This window comes from Neomonachus schauinslandi, chromosome 4 (assembly GCF_002201575.2).
Source record: "Neomonachus schauinslandi chromosome 4, ASM220157v2, whole genome shotgun sequence".
Taxonomy (NCBI): Eukaryota; Metazoa; Chordata; class Mammalia; order Carnivora; family Phocidae; genus Neomonachus; species Neomonachus schauinslandi.
Window position 1 is genome coordinate 95,302,228 of NC_058406.1, and position 21,765 is coordinate 95,323,992.

At 36.1% G+C, this 21,765-nt stretch overlaps 1 protein-coding gene and 1 pseudogene across 2 annotated transcripts in view; one reads left to right on the top strand and one right to left on the bottom strand.

The window, feature by feature from the left end:
• SYCP1 (synaptonemal complex protein 1) overlaps positions 1 to 21,765 on the top strand; it is a 143,848-nt gene that overhangs the window by 21,316 nt on the left and 100,767 nt on the right. For both annotated transcript variants that reach the window (XM_021690082.1, XM_021690083.1), the window contains exons 8-11: positions 6,623 to 6,681; positions 7,972 to 8,041; positions 9,370 to 9,443; positions 13,674 to 13,782. In XM_021690082.1, the coding sequence (XP_021545757.1) occupies positions 6,623 to 6,681; positions 7,972 to 8,041; positions 9,370 to 9,443; positions 13,674 to 13,782 (312 nt within the window). The remainder of the gene's footprint in view (positions 1 to 6,622; positions 6,682 to 7,971; positions 8,042 to 9,369; positions 9,444 to 13,673; positions 13,783 to 21,765) is intronic.
• LOC110580394 lies at positions 12,042 to 13,202 on the bottom strand (annotated as a pseudogene).

Genomic DNA, 21,765 nt, shown 5'->3' on the forward strand with positions numbered 1-21,765 from the left:
ACAAATTCTGTCTTGCCTCTGGTGTGCTGGGTTCTAATATCAGTTCAGTTTTCAAAGTCTTTGCTCTGCAGCTGTGGCTCTGTTTCTTGTATGCTCCACTCAAGATTAGGTCTGGGATGTGAATAGTGATTTATGTTAGAGTTCAGTTTTCAAAGCCTTTGCTATATTTGTTTTGGATCTGTCTCGTACATGTATATTATCCTTTTTTTCCCATGGGACTTTTGCCAGTTCAAGCACATAATTAGGTAATCCTCTTTTGGAGCTGTCTCTAAGATTGCCCCCTCATGCTCAGCCTTACCAGGGGCCCATTTCCCCTGTCCTTTTGCTAGAAATACAGAGTTTCTCTTGGGGTTTTGTCTGTCCCTGCTGCAGCTCCACTAGAGGGGCCATTCAGGACAGGGCTATGAGAGGAAAAAAAGAAAAAAAATCAGGATTTCCTTTTGCTGCTCATGTTTCCTGTTACAATTTTGCTGAGGCCTTATACTTTGGCTAAAGCTAGGAGGGGAGATAGGAAAGACACTAAACAGGAAACTTACCTTCGAAACTTACCTTCACATGAGTCACTTCTTCAAGATTTTACTTTTTTCTTTTTAATCTACCTGCCTTTGCTTTCTTTTCAGAGTCCTGAAGTAGTTGCTTTATGTATTTCATTCAGTTTTTAGTTGTAAGCAGTGGGAGGGAAAGACTATAGTGGGGTTACTTCGTCTTGACTCGCACTGGAAATTGGCTTAGTGTTTTTGAATTATAATCCTCAATCTATTCTTGGCCTGATGATTCATCATTATCTTTTTAGATCTTTGATTCTTTTAAGAATTAAAAAATATTCCTCCAGATTTTTAATTGTCTGCAGCAGGATGGTTGGTCTGAATTACTTAGCCATTAGCAGAAAACAGAGTCCTTGATGCTTTTCTAAAATATAGATCAAATCATGTCACTGTCTAATTCCTTCAATGGCTTTCCATAATTTTATGGATAGCATGGTATTTGCCACTGCTCTCCACCTTGCCAAGTGTTCCCCCACCTGCCTCATATACACAGGCTCATGGAGAACTACTTGTTACTCCCTAAACAGACTATGTTCCTGAGCTTTTGCATATATTTTTTTATTGGCTGACTCTCTTTCATTCATCTCATTACCTCCTATTTGTCCCTCAAAATTCAGAATAAATATTACCACTCGGGAAGTATTCCCTAATTTTGCAGTCTGATTTAGATGCTCCTCTTTCACTTAGTACCCTTAGTATACGTTTACCATATATTTATGAATTCCTTCAACAAATATTTATGGAGTGCCTACTGCATGCTAGACATCTTACTGCAAGCTTATGGGCAAAGGATCATATCTTGATTCAGGATAGTCAACATTTTAGATAGTGTCTTTGAAGATAGTAGGCAATAAATTAATGAATTAAATAAATCTGTTCTTAGACGTACCTTTAAAAAACGCTATTTATTTTTTTGTGATTGTTTTTTTTAAAAAAACCCTTTAAATGGTTGTTTATTGTACGCAATATAGAAGATTTTGAATTCTTTAGCCTGCCATTTGAAGTACTGCATAAAGTTTTTTTGTAGCCTTTGTAACCTAAATTAGTTGGGAAGGACTTTAAAGCTTTTGTAGTCTACTTACATTTCCATTGACTTACTTTCCTTTGTAGCATGTCTAACCAAGTGGTAGTCTTTTTTATGTTTGAATATATTCACTGATGGAAACTCACTAACCTCAAGATTGTCATTTAAGGATGGCTCTTATTTTTATATTGAACTGAAATCTCTACATAGTTTCTCTCTTTTTATTGTAATTCTCCTTAGAGCATATGGAAAAAGTCTAAGCCATTTTTTATGTGCTACCTCTTTAGATCTTCAAAGCTGGTTTCTTATCCTTTTTGAATCTTGTCTTCTTTAGCCTAGACATTTCAAGATTCTTCAGTACTTTTGTTATTTTGGTCGATCTGTTGAACATCTTTGTTATGGAGTCCAGATCTGTATGAGGTAATCTACTGTGTAACTTAATCTGTGTAAGGGACTATTCATTGTCTAATTGTAGATGTCTTTAATGAACTCCAGGGTCAGCTTATTTGGCAGTCACAATGCATTATAGGCTATTAATTAAAACCTTTTTAAATTTTATTTTTTATTTCATTCTTTGCCTGTACATTTAGATTTTTAGATACAAATAGCATTCTTTGCATTTATCTGTACTAGATTTAATCAGGCACACCTGTGTTTTAGTTATGTACCACTACTTACTAACTTTGGGATCCTGGCTAATAACAATTTTCTGTGTCACACTTCCCTCATCTGTGAAATGGGGGTAATCACAGTCCCATATATGTATACCAAGCTCTGTGTGTGTGTGTTCTTGATCCTTCTAATTCACAATTTTGTCCATAAAACCATTTCCGTCTATGTATACCAGTCTTTCTTTAGCCCAGGAAAGCTTTATGGTATCTTTGGCCACTGGTTTTTGTTTGGGCAATACTTATTATTTGTACGCTTGTCCTCAGTTCTTCTTTTCTCTAATTGTTTTAGTATTTGTTCCTCCCCTTCTATTTGTTTGTTTCCTGTGTTTCCAATTTGACTTTTGAAGTATCATTTCTGTCTTGTCCTTCCTCTAACCTGTAGTTCCCTTGTAGTCTAATTAGCTAATCCATTGTCCCTTTCCTCATCATTTATTTTTCTATTTAGTTTATCCCATTTCTTGCATTTCTGTTGTGCCTGTTCCTTCTTTATCATTGTATCTTCCTCTTTCATTGACTATATTTTCTTGGTTCTGTTGAGAATACTGGATAGTTTCCTGAAATTTTCATATGGATTCTCTAGATCGAATTCATTTTCAGAGCTAGGCTATTCCTCTCATGTTGTTTCCTTTCCTTAGACAATATTTTTTCATAGGCGTCATATAGGTTTTCTCACCATATATATCATTGAAAAAGGCAAGAACTGTCCAGACTAAATAAACAAACTAGGTGATAAACTGACTTTCATCCTAATTTACCTCCCCTGGTTTAGTAGTTGAATCTCTTTTCAAATTTATAGTTGCATGTCAGGTCACTGAACAGTTTCTAAAGTTTTCACCTTGTGTAACTCTGCCCCTTCTGCCTGGTTTTCTGGTACTCTAATAAATTTTGTAGAAAATACGATTCCAAGTAATTTTAGTCAACAAACTGAAGCATGCACTTTTACATTTTAAAATATGAAAAAAATCTTAATTTTTAATATCTCAAATCCTGATGCTGCTGACATAGAAGAAACTTAATCTTAGTAAATTTGAGAATTTTTCCCCTTCTCCTGGGGTTGTATCTAAATTTTGGGGTTCCAGTATAATACCATGTGGTAGAGAAGGATATTTGTTTTTCAGTCATCTATCCATTGAGGTTTTCATTGTTTCAATTAGTATTTAGAAACTGGTGCACTTAGGTTGTGCTGAGTCATCCCTCATTTCTGTTCTCAGGGCCCATTCAGGTCTGCTGATTCTTTGTTCTTTATCACACTATATATGCTGGAACCCACAGAGTATGGGGACAAGGGAAACTGAAGCTATCTAAGGCCCTATCTGTCTAGATATATTTCACAGCCATTTCTTCACAGGTTTTGTCATCTTCCTAGAGCCCTACTGAAGACAAAAGAACAAAAACAAAAACCCAGCACAGTCTCATTCTCCTCTTGGTTTGCCCAAACTATCTGGGGTTTTGGTGGTCCTCAACCCTGAGGCTTAGTCTTGTGAATGTAGAGGGCTCCAGAACCTCTTCTGAAGTATCTGCCAGAATCTACTAAGCTCTCTTAGCTTCCCCTTTTATTTTTTATTTTAAAAAAAGATTTATTTATTTATTTGAGAGAGAGAGCGCACATGAGCGGGAGGGGCAGAGGGAGAGAGAATCTCAAGCAGACTCTACTCTGAGCACAGAAGCCGACTTGGGGCTCGATTCCAGACCCTGAGATTGTGACTTGAGCTGAAACCAAGAGTCGGATGCTTAACCAACTGCACCACCACCCAGGCACCTTGGCTTCCCCTTTTAAAGGCTTCTTTCCACAAATTAGTAAATATTTCTTTGGTGTAGAGGTTAAGAACCTTCATTCTGACTCATATATTTAAAGAATCTATAGTTTATGTTCTGAATCCTTCCCCTAACCCCTAACACTGGTCTTTTGAAACCCAAATATTTTTTTTTTCTTTGCTTTTTGTCAAATCAGCAGCAAATGCTGAAAGTTCTAGTTGCCTGGACTGGGACAAAATAAATGGGTTGGGGGAGGCGGGGAGGGGGGAGAGGGAGGGAAGGTAGTAGGGAGAAGGTAGTGAGTGAGGTGGAGGGTGGGGAGATAGGTAGATAGATAGATCAATGGATAGATAAATATCAAGAAGAAAAACGAAAAATGTAGGCTTATATTTTTACAATACTGCACATCACCACATTGGAACACTTAGCTACCAGAGTTCCTTTGTGCTACCTGTAGGACCTTGCTTCTGACAACTGTAAAGTACATCTATACCCATTTATTTTCTTTTCTGTAGTTTTATTTATCCAATTTCCAGGACTTTCATATTAGAAGAATGGCTGGAGGGTATTTTGAAAATACTGATGCTATTGGTAATGGGAAGATTGGAGATGTTGGCAATAGAATGCAGTTCTTTGGCACAAATAATTTCTGAGGATTAGAGAAGATGTATTGCAAAGTGTGTTAGGTAATGAATGAAACGGAATAGATGGAGAACTATGAACTATCTTTCTGTTCAAATGCTGATATGCTCTGCCTTTATTTCCTTAAATTTTCCAGCCCTTTCATATTCAGATAAAAATGGTTCAGTTCCTGTTTCATATGCTGTAAGTTCAGAGGGCTCTCCATTATTTTTGAAAGTTTAGATACCTATATTCTTCTGAAGTTAGTTCATGTATCCTCTTTTTGGTTATTTGGCTTCTCATTGACAGTTGAGTCTATAATAGCTGCTGTGTTCTTTTTTACGGCTTGTTACTGAGAATGTGGGACTGATACCCTCTTTAAATTTAATGTGCTTTGGGGGGCTCTTGGGTGGCTCAGATGGTTAAGCGTCTGCCTTCGGCTCAGGTCATGATCCCAAGGTCCTGGGATCGAGCCCTGCATCGGGCTCCCCGCTCCACGGGAAGCCTGCTTCTCCCTCTCCCATTCCCCCTGCTTGTATTCCCTCTCTCGCTGTGTCTCTCTCTGTCAAATAAATAAATAAAATCTTAAAAAAAAAAATTTAATGTGCTTTGGAAATAAGTCAATCAGAGAAAGACATGTATCATATGATCTCACTGATATGAGGAATTCTTAATCTCAGGAAACAAACTGAGGGTTGCTGGAGTGGTGGGGAGTGGGAGGGATGGGGTGGCTGGGTGATAGACACTGGGGAGGGTATGTGCTATGGTGAGCGCTGTGAATTGTGTAAGACTGATGAATCACAGACCTATACCTCTAAAACAAATAATACATTATATGTTTAAAAAAAAAAAAGTAGGAAGGGAAAAATGAAGGGGGGAAGTCGGAGGGGGAGATGAACCATGAGAGACTATGGACTCTAAGAAACAAACTGAGGGTTCTAGAGGGGAGGGGTGTGGGGGGATGGGTTAGCCTGGTGATGGGTATTTAAGAGGGCAGGTATTGAATGGAGCACTGGGTGTTATACGCAAACAATGAATCATGGGACACTATGTCAAAAACTGATGATGTAATATATGGTGATTAACATATAAAATAAAATTAAAAAAAAATTTAATGTGCTTTGGGGTGCCTGGGTGGCTCAGTCAGTGAAGCATCCAACTCTTGATTTCAGCTCAGGGCTTCATTTCTTGAACTCTGCGTTGGGTGCCAAGCCTACTTAAAAAAAAAAAAAAAAGTAAATTTAATGTGCATTATGTGATGCTGGCCTCATTTGGAGGAATGATATAGGAACAACCACATTGTCTATTATTGTCTTGTACCTTAATTCTAGTATAGAATAGAGGGGATCTATTGTGTAGATTATAACTAGAGGGAATCATTGCTCAGGTTAAAAACCAGAAAAAAAAAAGTTGTAGAGGATTTATAGGGGATTTCTCTCTGGGCCACACCTATTCTTAACCTTGTTCTTTGTGTCTTGAGGTTTATCTTCCTTTCTGCTTCCTCAGAGGTAGAGTAAGAGATCAGAAGAGTGGGCTTTGCTTTACATGTGTACCCTATGAATCGTAAATATACAAAGGAAAAAATACTTGAGAGAATAATTGTTAAATCTCTACTCATTGTAAAGGCTAAAACTGTAAATATATTTTATGAAGTTTGGATAAATTCATGGATAGTAATTCTATAAAAAATAAGAGCTTTTGAGGTTGAAGTACAATCATGTCTCAGTGTGTCTTCCTATGAAACTACTATGAAGTAGCTTATTTTAAAAATTTATTGTTGAAGTATAGTTGACATATAATGTTACATTAGTTTCAGATGTACAGCACAGTAATTCAACAATTCTATACTTTTGATGCTACTTTTAGAGACTCAGGATATACTAATACATTTCACTAACACAGAATTTTAAATATTCTAATGTTTTCCTGAGGCATTTTGAGTATTATCTTGTTGGCATTATAATCATTTTAAAATTTAATTCTGAAATATTTTATATTAATAATAGATGAATATGAACGAGAAGAAACTAGGCAAGTATATGTGGATCTAAATAATAACATTGAGGTAAGTGTTGGTAAAAAGTTAAATATTTTAAACAGAGGCTTTTTTTTTTAATTTAAATTCAATTAGCCAACAAATAGTACATGATTAGTTTCAGATGTAGTGTTCAACAATCCATCAGTTGTGTATAAGAGCGGCATATCTAAGCAAAGTAGTGATAGCTCTTCTTGATAAAGGGATTATTATTTATTTGTTGACATATGATTATATCCAATAAGATTCTTAAGGTTCTATACTAGGAGTGTTGTTTTGTTATTTAGTAGCTTTTGAATTTACATGTTAGTGACACCATTTAATTTATCAAATATTAACTCTGTGTCAGAGACTAGCATATTATAACATATACCCATTAATTTGAAAAAACATACAAAATACTATTAATCTGTGTCTGGTTCCTGCTTACCTTTCTTATTCCATCCCTTTTGTTTTCCACTTTGCTTCTCTGCTGTAGTTGTTCTTTTTTATGTTTCTGAAACTTGCTAAGCTCTTTCTGATCTTGGTTCTTTGACTTTGTTCTGTCTAGCACTTTTGTGTCCAAGATTTTATGCAAATTCATAAGCTTCATTCTCCTTTTTTTAATCCCCCTTACTACTTTATCTAAAATACCTTTCTATTCAATTATTTTCTATCTCCTCACCTCATTTAACTTTTCTGAAGAGCACTTAAAACTATATGACATTTATTTGATACAATGTGTATGTGTAAGTATTCTTCCTTACACTGGAATATAAGTTAGTTCTAGTAGGGTAAACACTTTGTCTTATATCTCAAGTGCCTAAAACAGAGGTTGGCACATAATAGATAAGCAGTAACTATTTATTGAACAAATAAGTGAATTCATACAATTTTGCAAATCAAGATTTGTTGAATACTGAATGAACTCATGCTGCCAGATGATGGAAGTGTAATTTAGACTCTACTGGGGAAGGATCTCAGAGAGGTTATACTTTAGTGGGGGAAGACAGAAATTAAATAAGTAAGCAAAAAAAAAAATTATAGATTTTGATATGAGTTATTAAGTAAATGACTAGAGTGCCAACAATCATTTTGCTGTTGTTTAGTATTATATAACATGTCTCCTGTGCCTTTAAGCATCTGGGAAGCCAATATAATAGGCACTTTAATGGGTTTTTAGTAAATTATTTAATTATTACAAGTTATAGGGATTTCATTATTCAAAGTTGAGTGGTTTTAAATCTAATCATGAGACAAATTTATTAATATTTTCATAGTTGGAAGAACCTATTTAAAATATGTAAGTATGATTCTTAAAAGTTGAACTTTATGTTTCAGAAAATGATAATAGCTTTTGAGGAACTTCGTGTGCAAGCTGAGAATTCCAGATTGGAAATGCATTTTAAATGTATGGATCCTATTTAATTTTCATATTACCCTACTGATGTTTATATTTTTATTAGATTTTTTTAATGTTTTCACAGCTTCAGTTTGATGCCCCAACTCTTTTAAATTTTGTATTCTTTGTGGTTTTGTAAGCCCCTCGAAATCTTGTGGAATGTGGCAGGGAATTGATATATGTTAAAAATACCCTTTTGGCTTCAAAGCTACATTTTCCCTGAAATCAAACTTACTATGATTTGTACTTAATTTTTTAGAAGTGTGATTTGGTCTTATTTTTACATTTTTTGGTAAGTTTTTATGTTAAAATAATAAGTTGACCCATGAATGACATGGGTTTGGCAGGTCCACTTATATTTAGATTTTTTTCAATAAATACAGCACAGTACTATAAATGTATTTTCTTTATGGTTTTCTTTTTTTAAAAATTTTTATTGTTATGTTAATCACCATACATTACATCATTAGTTTTTGATGTAGTGTTCCATGATTCATTGTTTGTGCAGAACACCCAGTGCTCCATGCAGAACGTGCTCTCTTTAATACCCATCACCAGGCTAACCCATCCTCCCACCCCCCCTCCCCTCTAGAACACTCTGTTTTTCAGAGTTCATCATCTCTCATGGTTTGTCTCCCCCTCCAATTGCCCCCCCTTCATTCTTCCCCTCCTGCTATCTTCTTTTTTTTTTTTTTCTTAACATATATTACATTATTTGTTTCAGAGGTACAGATCTGTGATTCAACAGTCTTGCACAATTCACAGTGCTCACCGTAGCACATACCCTCCCCAATGTCTATCACCCAACCACCCCATCCTTCCCTTCTTTATGGTTTTCTTAATGCTTTTTTTTCTAACTTACTTTATTATAAGAATACAGCTTATAATACATATAGCATTCAAATACATGTTAAACAACTTTATGTTACAGGTAAGGCTTCCGATTAACAGTAGGATATTAGTTTAGTTTTTGGGGAGTCAAAAGTTATACATGAATTTTCAACTGTGTAGGGGTCAGCACCTCTAATGTTGTTCAAGGGTCAACTTTATATATATTTAAAAATCTGTTATTTCAGATTAGTGTGTTATAAAGAATAAACTCTTACATATGTACTATTGTAAAAATAATACAATTTTATTGTTATACTTTGATATTTTTTAAATTCACTATTTTACTAAACAGAAAGTAGCAAGAAAATAGCAGCTAAGCTTGTTAGAAACCTTTGAAGTTTAGTATCTAGATAAATAAGGAGGTGTAATAAAATGTAAGAAGCTTTAAATTTTGTTGTTATATAATTATGCTAAGATATTAAAGTATATCTGCTTTATTTTTAAAGTAAAGGAAGATTATGAAAAAATCCAACACCTTGAAGAGGAATATAAGAAGGAAGTAAATGACAAGGAAAAGCAGGTATTTTTAAAAAATCAACTCTGTATTTTTTGTATTTGCTAATTCATAAAATACTTAAAATTTCAAAAGAAATTATCTGCTGACTGCATGATAAATTTCTATAAGATTTTTTTTTTTTTTTAAGATTTATTTATTTATTTTAGAGAGAGAGAGAGCACACGAGCAGGGGGAGGGGCAGAGGGAGAGAGAGAAAGAATCCTTGAGCAGACTCCCCACCGAGAGTGAAGCCCAACAGGGAGCTTGATCCCAGGACCCTGAGATCATGACCTGAGCCAAAATCAAGAGTTGACGCTATAAGATTTTAATATTCTACGTATTCAAATATTTAGCCTTTTGCCAGCAGAATGAATTTCCATTGATTCAAACATGCATGCACTGAATGCCAGCCCTTTTTAAAAAAAAAAAAAATAACAATGAATTATCTACAGTATTTATATTAGTGGGTAATAGGACATTGTTGCAAAAATATTTTTTAAGAACTTTTGTTCAGATAAAAACCTTATAAAATGTAAAGATGATGATCATTGACCACTTAATCCACATTTTGCAGTTTATTTTGAAATGCACTTACTATTCATGACACCAAGAATGGGGAACTAAAATATTCTTTTGCTCCTTTCTATTAATGTCATATAGTGGAAAACTTGAAAATAATGAATCTGTGTTGTTTGATATTCACAAGAATGTCAATTTCAGGTTGTTACTATGGCAACTTTATCAGTTTCAAGTCCTATGCTTCCCAAATGGAAAAAGATTTATAGAAAGGAATCCTCTTCTATTTCCCATTTTTTTCAGAGTTTTTCTTCTTTGATTTGCCACAAGATACTTTGTAATGATAGATAACAAGGGTGAAAAGTTAATTGAAAGTACAGAGAAGATACTTAGAGTTTTCTTTTGGTTCTGGTTAAATTTATATGTTATGCTTGGATCTTTTGAAAGAGTTAACAGTTTTCTATATTTTAGCTGAACTTTTAAACTAGATTTCTGAAAGAAGAAGGCCTTTTTATTTTTTATTTATTTTTTTAAAAGATTTATTTATTTGACAGAGAGAGACACAGAGAGAGAGGGAACACGAGCAGGGGGAGTGGGAGAGGGAGAAGCAGGCTTCCTGCAGAGCAGGGAGCCCCATGCGGGGCTCAATCCCAGGACCCCGGGATCATGACCTGAGCCGAAGGCAGATGCTTAATGACTGAGCCACCCAGGCGCCCCAGAAGAAGGCCTTTTTAAAAGTTAAAATTGCACGTATTATAAAGAACACAAAAATAGAGGGAAGTGCTAAAAATAAAAAGCTTGTTGGAGTTCTGGGTGCATGGGCAGATGAAAATACGGCAGTGAGGTTTTTCTGCCATCTTGAATCTGCAAGTCTTCAGCTTGTCTTTTTAAGTTTATCTTTTACCTTTTTCTTCACATGGGCTCTATATTCTAGTCATCTGAGTATTTTCAGTTCTCTGAATGCAGCATGATCTCTTGATCCTTTGTGTTCTTGTATGAGTTAGAATGTTCATTTTTCTGTATTTGCCTGATTAATTTCTACTTGTCTATCAAGATTCAATTCAGTACTCTGAGAAGGATTAATTTTTGATTACATCCCCGAAGGCTGAGTTTTTCCTGATTCACATAATATTTTTGTCCTATTACTAATAATATTCAAGTATAGTTGTTGTCTCCTGGTCTAGGCTCTGAGGTTTTTTTTTTTTTTTTTTTAGATGCTTTGTAGTCAGTATATTAAGGAGACATTCATACATTTCAAGAATTGCTTAATTCTGATATCCAGATTTAAGCTTGTGAACATCACTTTTAAACATAAAATTAAAGCTATTCATCATAATTTGCTATACTACAACATTAAATTACAGTTACTTCAGAGAATAAGTTAAATGGTTTAAAATAAGCCTGTAACATACCTTAAAAAACACCTTCCTATCTCATTCATGCAAATTAACTTCTCCACATAAATGTCTCTTCACTCTAAGTTACCCTGCTCCCAAAGTCACTACTCTGAAGCTTTTCATGGTCCAAAGAGAAGGAAAAAAATGTAACCAGGACTGATACATGTATTTAAAAAAAAAGATGGCACAGCAGAAGGGAATGCGGTTCTATAAGTGCAAGCCATCTTCAAGTAACAGTTGAGACAATAGAATAAATGCAGAGGCAGCACGATGAATCCCACTTAACTACAGACCAACACTTCTCTACAAATTAAGTTCTTTGTCTGATTGCCAGTTAAATACAGATTTTAACTTGATAGCTTAACAATTAAGGGTCATACACTGAAGTCAGTATACACACCTAACATTTCAGTTTGAGCTGTTTCATATACATAGAGCTGAAATCTGTTACAATGTATGGTCTAACGCTAGTGAAAATTTTTTTAAAAGTAGTTTTTATAAGTATTAAACTTATCTTGCACACTGAAGTCATCATACACAGGGCAAAGTCAGAGCTTTTATATTTGAGTTTATTCTTCGTTTAACTTTTAAAACACTACTGTAGTTGAATATTAAAACAAAAACAATAGCAAGTAGTGAGCTATGATTATAGTCCTTCACTCATTCATTACTGTATATAAAATGCCAGCAGTGTTATTCACTGGTCCCATTAAGAGGTGTGACATTGAACACCACCCCTGTGATGATGTTCATCATCCTCATATGCATCCCCATTGTGATGGCACCGTCTTTCCTGATTTGGATCAAAGTCCACCAGTTCTACTTGGTCCATTTCATCAGTCTCTTCTACTTCCTTCCTCTCAGCAAAGAGAGTTTATGAGGAGAGAGAAAGCCATTCTCAGGAAAGCTTACCTTAGATTTAATGATTAGACGACACTTCTCATATGGTCTACGATAAATTGGCAAGCCTTCATTTAGCACACACTTGATATCTCCATGCTTGACAATCTGACCTGGATGAGAGGTGATGATGATGGTTCGGTTGTCAAAAATAGATATTGGCTTTTGAAAGCCGCAGAGTGCTTCAACCAGCTATATGTCCATACACATAAGGTCTTCTCGCTGAGTAAAAGCAGCACGGTCCTTCTGACCTAAAACAATGATAATATCTCCTGGTTCCAGTCCTGGTTCTTGGTCTCCTTCACCATGGAATGTTACCTTCTGGCCATCTTTCATACCTTTGTTGATATGAACTTCTAGAGTCTTCTCTTGAACTATCTTCCTTCCATTGCAGCTTTCACATCTATCTTGAGGACTGGTATGTTCCCCATGGCCCTGGCATTCCATGCACACAGATTGAATTTGCTGAACCATTCCAGGTCCTATGTGATGAATTCTTATTTTCTTTCCAGTACCTCCACAGTTGGGACAACATTCTACTCTTTTCTTACCACCTCAGCTTTCGTATTTGTTGCAAATCACATTCTTTTACAGAGCTAGTTTTCTTGTTGCACCATTATATAAATCTTCTAAGATCACTGAGAGCTGATGTACAACATTTTTACCTCTCCTTTCTCTCTGTATCCTTCCTCCTCCTCCAAAAAACTTATCAAAGATGTCTATGGGGGAGCCAACTCTACCACCAGCTCCACCTTCTTTAATTGGGTGTTCTCCTCCTCTGTCATATAATTCCCTTTGCATGAGAGAACACTTCATAAGCTTGAGAACTCTGTTTAAACTTCTCTCCTTCATTTGGATTCTTATCAGGGTGGTACTTCAAGGCCAGTTTCCTGTAAGCCTTTTTCAATTCTTCTTGGGTGGCATTGGGTTTGACCCCCAAAGCATCATAGTAAGTGGTTTCTTTCACCATATTCTACAGCCGGTGACCTTGTTGAGGTCGGTGTGGGGGAGCGGGAAGGAGCGCGTTGCTGGGCGAAGCTCAGGCAGCCGCCGCTTCTCCGCTTCTCACCTTGTGTTCTGGAAAGTTCCCTAGGCTCTAAGTTTCTTTAAGTTCCCTCCTCACTGTATACTCAATGCTTATTATGGTTTTTGGAACAGAGTAGCTGCTCCATAATATTTATGGAATAAACGAAACAATAGATTTTATTATATATCTTCTAAGTTCTAACTTAAAATGAACATTATAATATTGGGTAGATCATATTAGTTTAAACATTTATTGAATGAATGAACATTGTGCAAGCATGTACTAAATGCCCTGGCACAACCAGCTGAAAAGCATATAAACAAGTACATAAAATAATCATAGTGGTGGTAAATGCTAAGGTGTCATATGTAATTTTTCATATCTCTAATGTATTACTTAAATATTTCATTTTAGGTATCACTGCTATTGCTCCAAAATACTGAGAAGGAAAATAAAATGAAAGATTTAATATTTCTGCTAGAGGAATCCAGAGATAAAGTTAATCAATTAGAGGAAAAGACAAGTAAGAATTTACATAAGAAAATATAACAATGTATCTTATGTATTACTCTTATTATATTTTATTTTATTTTTTTATTTTATTTTTTTTTTTAAAGATTTTATTTATTTATTTAAGACAGAGAATGAGAGAGAGCACATGAGAGGGGTTAGGGTCAGAGGGAGAAGCAGACTCCCTGCCGAGCAGGGAGCCTGATGTGGGACTCGATCCCGGGACTCCAGGATCATGACCTGAGCCGAAGGCAGTCGCTTAACCAACTGAGCCACCCAGGCGCCCCTCTTATTATATTTTAAATTTTGGCTTTCATTATAATTTTGTTGTAATGCTTTCCAGTGCTGTAATTCTCAACCTGGATTGGATCAGTTGGAGGAGGGTGTAATAGAGTCACTTAGGGAGCTTTTTCATTGTACATGTGCTCTTTTCACTTTTCCATACTCTCCCCTTCTTCAGGGTTTCAACAAAATGCTCCAAGAAAACAGGGATCTTTTTCTTTTGTTTACTGATGCATTCCAAGTGCCTAGAACAGTGCCTGGCACACAGGACACTCAATAAATATTTCATGAATGACTGAATACACTGGGAACACTAAAGAGGGAGTATGCCTGGAGCAAGACATTTGGAAAGGCATTAGGGAAAATTGCTTGTTGAACTAAACCTTTGATGATTAAAGTTTTACTAGACAGTGAATTGGAAGGGAGGATCTAGGCAGAAGAAATGCCTTGTGCAAGTCCTAGACTGTCAAAGTTAGGGTATATTTGAAACACTGATTGGTGTGTCTTTATGTTAGAGAACTCAGTAAATGAGACTGAAAAAGAATAATTGGATCAGATTATGAAGAATCTTGAATGTCATGTTTAGACTACCTTACTGAATATTTTTCAAACTTGTTTAAGGCACTTGGAAGGCATAATACACTTGTGAAACACTGTGCACCTTTCAGAGCAACATATGGATTTTGTGATATTTGTCACTTTTCTCTTAAAAACATTCTTTTTTTCACATGACAAATAATTAGCTAGTTCCTGTGAAACTATGTTGCTCATTTTCTCTTACTATCATTAATATATCCTATACTCTAGATATCATGAAATTAACTTCCCCTATATTTTATATTCTTTCTATGTCACTATCATAGTTTTGGCTACTTTCTCTACCCAAAAGGAGGAGGCTCTTACCTCCACTCCAAATATTTTGCCTAAATTCCAGTGACCTCCTTATTCTTAAAAATGGCTTAGTCTGGGGCGCCTGGGTGGCTCAGTCGTTAAGCGTCTGCCTTCGGCTCAGGTCGTGGTCCCAGGGTCCTGGAATCGAGCCCCGCATCGGGCTCCCTGCTCGGCGGGAAGCTTGCTTCTCCCTCTCCCACTCCCCCTGCTTGTGTTCCCTCTCTCGCTGTGTTTCTCTCTGTCAAATAAATAAAATCTTTAAAAAAAAAAAAAAAGAATGGCTCAGTCATTAGTCATCTGTGACTATGGGTGTCTTACAGGCAGGGACTCTGTCTCATTAAATATCTGTGTAACTTAGGGCCCAGCATATTGCTATGTACATAGTAGTCAAATAGTTGTTAGGATGAATGGATATTTAATCTTATCATATAAAACTGGAAATAATTTACTGGCAATAAGTAATTCTGTGTGATTCTGCAGACTCATGAGCACTGAAATGTATTCATTTAAGTTACTTTTTATTGTGTCCCATATGTATCTTTTATTCTTCTTTCATTTTGGAGATCTATCGATCTGTTTCCTAATCCTGCCTTCCACTGTGTCTAATTTGCTTTTAAACCCATCTACGGAATTCTTAATTTTGGATTAATCATATTTTTTTCCTTCTAAAATAGCCATTTTATTATTTTTTCAAATTCCAATTCTCTGATGAAATTCTGTCTTTCTGTACATACTGTATGTTTCTATTTTTTTATTAAAGTATAATATGCAGTGTTATATTTCAGATGTACAGTATAATGATTCAATAATTTTATACATTACTCAGTGCTCACCATAACTGTAGTCACCAAACAACATTACTACAATATGATTGACTGTATTTTCTATGCTATTCTTTTCATCTCCATGACTTGTTTTATAACTGGACGTTTGTACTTCTTAATCCCCTTTATTTATTTCACCCACCTCCCCTCTGGCAACCACTGAGTTTGTTATCTGTATTTAATAGTCTGTTTTTTGTTTGCTTGTCTTGCATTTTGGATTCCACATATATGTGAAATCATATGGTATTTATCTTTCTGTGTCTGACTTTATTTCATTTAGTATAATACCCTCTAGTTCCATCCATGTTGTCACACATGGCAAGATCTCATTCTTTTTTGTATGGCTGAGTAATATTCCATTGTGTGTGTATATATATATATATATATATATATATATATATACACATATATATAAATACCACATCCTCCTTATCCATTCATCTATTGATGGTCCCTTGGGTTAATTCCATATCTTGGCTATTGTAAACAATGCTGCAATAAACATAGGGGTGCATATATCTTTTTGAATTAGTGTTTTTGTTTTCTTCGGTTATATATCCAGAAGTGGAATTGCTGGATTTTATGGTAATGCTGTCTTTAATTTTTGGTGGAATATTTATACTGTTTTCCACAGTGGTTGCACCAGTTTACATTCTCAGCAACAGTGCATGAGGGTTTCCTTTTCTCCACATCCTTGCCAACACTTGTTATTTGTTGTCATTTTGATTCTAGCCATTCTGACAGGTGTGAGGTGATACCTCATTGTTTTGATTTGCATTTCCCTGATGATTAGTGATGTTGAGCATCTTTTCATGTGTCTGTTGGTCATCTGTATGTCTTTTTCAGAAAAATGTCTATTTTTCTTTTTAAGATTTTGTGCTCATTTTTCTTTTTAAGATTTTATTTATTTGACAGAGAGACAGACAATGAAAGAGGGAACACAAGCAGGGGGGCCGGGAGAGGGGAGAAACAGGCTTCCTGCAGCGCAGTGAATCTGGCATGGGGCTTGATCCCAGGACCCTGGGATCATGACCTGAGCCAAAGGCAGATGCTTAACGACTGAGCCACCCAGGGGCCCTCCTGTGCTCATTTAAAAAAAGAAGACTTTATTTATTTATTTATCTATCTATCTATCTATCTATCTATCTATCTATCTATCTATCTAATTTATGAGAGAATGAGTGAGGGGAGGAGGAACAGAGGTGAAGGGAGAGGGAAAAAATCTTAAGCAGACTCCACACTGAGCACTGAGCCCAACTTGGAACTCAGTCTCAAGATCCTGAGATCATAACCTGAGCTGAAACTAATAGATGCTCAACTGACTGAGCCACCCAGGTGCCCCAGGTCCTCTACTCATTTTTTAAGTGGATTGTTTATTTATTTTGGTATTGAACTGTTTAACTTCTTTATATATTTTGGATATTAATCCATCACTGGACATGTCATTGGCAGATATCTTCTCCCATTCAGTAGGTTTCCTTTTTGTTTTATTCATGGTTTCCTTTGCTGTGCAGTCCCAATAGTTTATTTTTGCTTTTGCTTCCCTTGCCTAAGGAGATATATGCATAAATACGTTGCTGAGATGTTGTGGATGGAACTAGAGGGTATTATGCTAAGTGAAATAAGTCAGTCAGAGAAAGGCAAATACCATATGAATTCACTCTTATGTGGACTTTAAGAAATAAAACAGATGAACATAGGGGAAGGGAAGGAAAAATAAGAAAATTGAGAGGGAGGCAAGCCATAAGATGCTGAAATCTAGGAAACTGAGGGTTGCTGAAGGGAAAGGGTGGGTTGGGGGAAGGGATGGACATTAAGGAGGTCACTTGATGTAATGAGCACTGGGTGTTATATGCAACTGATGAATCACTAAATTCTACCTCTGAAACTAATTTAAAAAATAAAAAAATAAAAATAAATAAAAATTAAAAAAAATATGTTGCTAAGGACAAACCCCAAGAGGTTACTGCCTATGTTTTCCCTTAGGAATTTTATGGTGTCAAGTCTCACATTTAAGTCTTTAATCCATTTTGTGTTTATTTATGTGTACAGTGTAAGAAAGTGGTCCAGTTTCATTCTTTTAAATGTTGATGTTCAGTTTCCCAGCACCATTTATTGAAGAGATTTTTCCCATTATATATTCTTGCCTCCTTTGTTGTAGATTGATTATATATGTGTGGGTTTATTTCTGGGTTCTCTATTATGTTCCATTGATCTATGTGTCTATTTTTGTGCCAGTACCATACTATTTTGATTACTACAGTTTTGTAGTGTATCTTGAGATATGGGTTGTGGTAACTCCAGCTTTGTTGTTCTTTTTCAAGATTGCTTTGGCTATTCAGGGTCTTTGTGGTTTCATTCAAATTTTAGAATTTTTTGTTCTAGTTCTGTTAAAAATACTATTGGTATTTTGATAGGAATTACATTGAATATATAGATTGCTTTGGGTAGTATGGATGTTTTAGCAATATTAATTCTACTAGTCCAGGAGCGTGGAATGTCTTTTGTTTGTATCCTCTTCAGTTTCTTTCGTCAGTGTGTTACAGTTTTTGGAGTACAGATCTTTCCCCTTCTTGGTTAAATTTATTCTTTGGTATTTTATTCTTTTTGGTGCAATTGTAAGTGGGTTGCTTTCTTAATTTCTCTTTCTGCTACTTTATTATTAGTATATAGAAATGAAACCAATTTCTTTGTATTTTGTATCATGTGACCTTACTGGATTAATTTATCCATTCTAGTGGTTTTTTGGTGGAGTCTTCAGGGTTTTTTTCTATCTATAGTATCACGTCATCTGCAAATAGTGAAAGTTTTGCTTCTTTCTGGCCAATTTGGATGCTTTTTATTTCTTTTTGTTGTCTGCTTGCTGTGGCTAGGGCTTCTAGTACTATGTTGAATAAAAGTAGTGAGTGGACATCCTTATCTTGTTTCTGATCTTCGAGGAAAAGCTTTCAGGTTTTCACCCTTGAGTATGATGTTAGCTGTGGGTTTTTCATATGTGGCCTTTATGATGTTGAGGTATGTTCCCTTTAAATCTACTTTGTTGAGGGCTTTTATCATAAATGGCTGTTGTACTTTGTCAGCAGCTTTTTCTGCATCTACTGAAGTGATCATATGGTTTTTATCCTTTCTCCTATCGATGTGGTGTAGTCACGTTGATTGATTTGCGAATATTGAACCACTCTTGCATACCAAGAATAAATCCCACTTGATCATGGTGAATGCTTTTTTAAATGTATTGTTGGATTTAGTTTGCTAATATTTTTTGAGGATTTTTGCATCTATGTTCATCAGAGATATTGGCCTGCAGTTATCTTTTTTTGTGGTGTCTTTATCAGGTTTCAGTATCAGGGTAATGCTGGCCTCATAGAATGAATTTTGAAAATTTCCTTTTCTATTTTTTGGAATGGTTTGAGAAGAATAGGTATTGACTGGTCTTTAAATGTTTGGTAGATTCACCTGTAAAGCCATCTGGTCCTGGACTTCTGTTTGTTCAGAGTTTTTTGATTACTGATTCAATTACATTGCTAATATTTGGTATGTTCAAAATTTCTATTCCTGATCAATTCTGTGAAGATTTTTAAAAAAATTTTTTTATTATGTTAATCCCCATACATTACATCATTAGTTTTAGATGTAGTGTTCCATGATTCATTGTTTGGGCATAACACCCAGTGCTCCATGCAGAACGTGCCCTCTTTAATACCCATCACCAGGCTAACCCATCTTCTCAACCCCCTCCCCTCTAGAACCCTCAGTTTGTTTTTCAGAGTCCATCGTCTCTCATGGTTCGCCTACCCCTCCGATTTCCCCCCTTCATTCTTCCCCTCCCGCTATCTTTTTTTTTCTTAACATATATTGCATTATTTGTTTCAGAGGTACAGATCTGAGGTTCAACAGTCTTGCACAATTCACAGCGCTTACCAGAGCACATATCCTCCCCAGTGTCTATCACCCAGTCACCCCATCCCTCCCACCCCACCCCCCACTCCAGCAACCCTCAGTTTGTTTCCTGAGATTAAGAATTCCTCATATCAGTGAGGTCATATGATACATGTCTTTCTCTGTTTGACTTATTTCGCTCAGCATAATACCCTCCAGTTCCATCCACGTCGTTGCAAATGGCAAGATCTCATTCCTTTTGATGGCTGCATAATATTCCATTGTATATATATACAGCATCTTCTTTATCCATTCATCTGTCGATCCACATCTTGGCTCTTTCCATTGTTTGGCTGTTGTGGACATTGCTGCTATAAACATCGGGGTGCACGTACCCTTTCGGATCCCTGCTTTTGTATCTTTGGGGTAAATACCCAGTAGTGCAATTGCTGGATCATATGGTAGCTCTATTTTCAACTTTTTGAGAAACTTCCATACTGTTTTCCAGAGTGGCTGCACCAGCTTGCATTCCCACCAACAGTGGAGGAGGGTTTGCCTTTCTCCGCATCCCCGCCAACATCTGTCGTTTCCTGACTTGTTAATTTTAGCCATTCTGACTGGTGTGAGGTGGTATCTCATTGAGGTTTTGATTTGGATTTCCCTGATGCCGAGCGATGTTGAGCACTTTTTCATGTGTCTGTTGGCCATTTGGATGTCTTCTTTGGAAAAATGTCTGTTCATGTCTTTTGCCCATTTCTTGATTGGATTCTTTGTTCTTTGGGTGTTGAGTTTGATAAGTTCTTTATAGATTTTGGATACTAGCACTTTATCTGATATGTCATTTGCAAATATCTTCTCCCATTCTGTCGGTTGTCTTTTGGTTTTGTTGACTGTTTCCTTTGCTTTGCAAAAGCTTTTTATCTTGATGAAGTCCCAATAGTTCATTTTTGCCTTGCTTCCCTTGCCTTTGGCAATGTTTCTAGGAAGAAGTTGCTGCAGCCAAGGTTGAAGAGGTTGCTGCCTGTGTTCTCCTTTAGGACTTTGATGGACTCCTGTCTCACACTGAGGTCTTTCAACCATTTGGAATCTATTTTTGTGTGTGGTGTAAGGAAATGGTCCAGTTTCATTCTTCTGCATGTGGCTATCCAATTTTCCCAACACCATTTGTTGAAGAGACTGTCTTTTTTCCATTGGACATTCTTCCCTGCTTTGTCAAAGATTAGTTGACCATAGAGTTGAGGGTCCATTTCTGGGTTCTCTATTCTGTTCCATTGATCCATGTGTCTGTTTTTGTGCCAGTACCATACTGTCTTGATGATGACAGCTTTGTAATAGAGCTTGAAGTCCGGAATTGTGATGCCGCCAGCTTTGCTTTTCTTTTTCAACATTCCTCTGGCTATTTGGGGTCTTTTCTGGTTCCATACAAATTTTAGGATTATTTGTTCCTTTTCTTTGAAAAAAGTGGATGGTATTTTGATGGGGATTGCATTGAATGTGTAGATTGCTTAGGTAGCATTGACATCTTCACAATATTTGTTCTTCCAGTCCATGAGCATTGAATGTTTTTCCATTTCTTTGTGTCTTCCTCAATTTCTTTCATGAGTATTTTATAGTTTTCTGAGTACAGATCCTTTGCCTCTTTGGTTAGATTTATTCCTAGGTATCTTATGGTTTTGGGTGCAATTGTAAATGGGATTGACTCCTTAATTTCTCTTTCTTCTGTCTTGTTGTTGGTGTATAGGAATGCCACTGACTTCTGTGCATTGATTTTATATCCTGCCACTTTACTGAATTCCTGTATGAGTTCTAGCAGTTTTGGGGTGGAGTCTTTTGGGTTTTCCACATAAAGTATCATATCATCTGCAAAGAGTGAGAGTTTGACTTCTTCTTTGCCGATTTGGATGCCTTTGATTTCTTTTTGTTGTCCGATTGCTGTGGCTAGGACTTCTAATACTATGTTGAATAGCAGTGGTGATAGTGGACATCCCTGCCGCGTTCCTGACCTTAGGGGGAAAGCTCTCAGTTTTTCCGCATTGAGAATGATATTTGCTGTAGGTTTTTCATAGATGGCTTTTATGATATTGAGGCATGTACCCTCTATGCCTATACTCTGAAGAGTT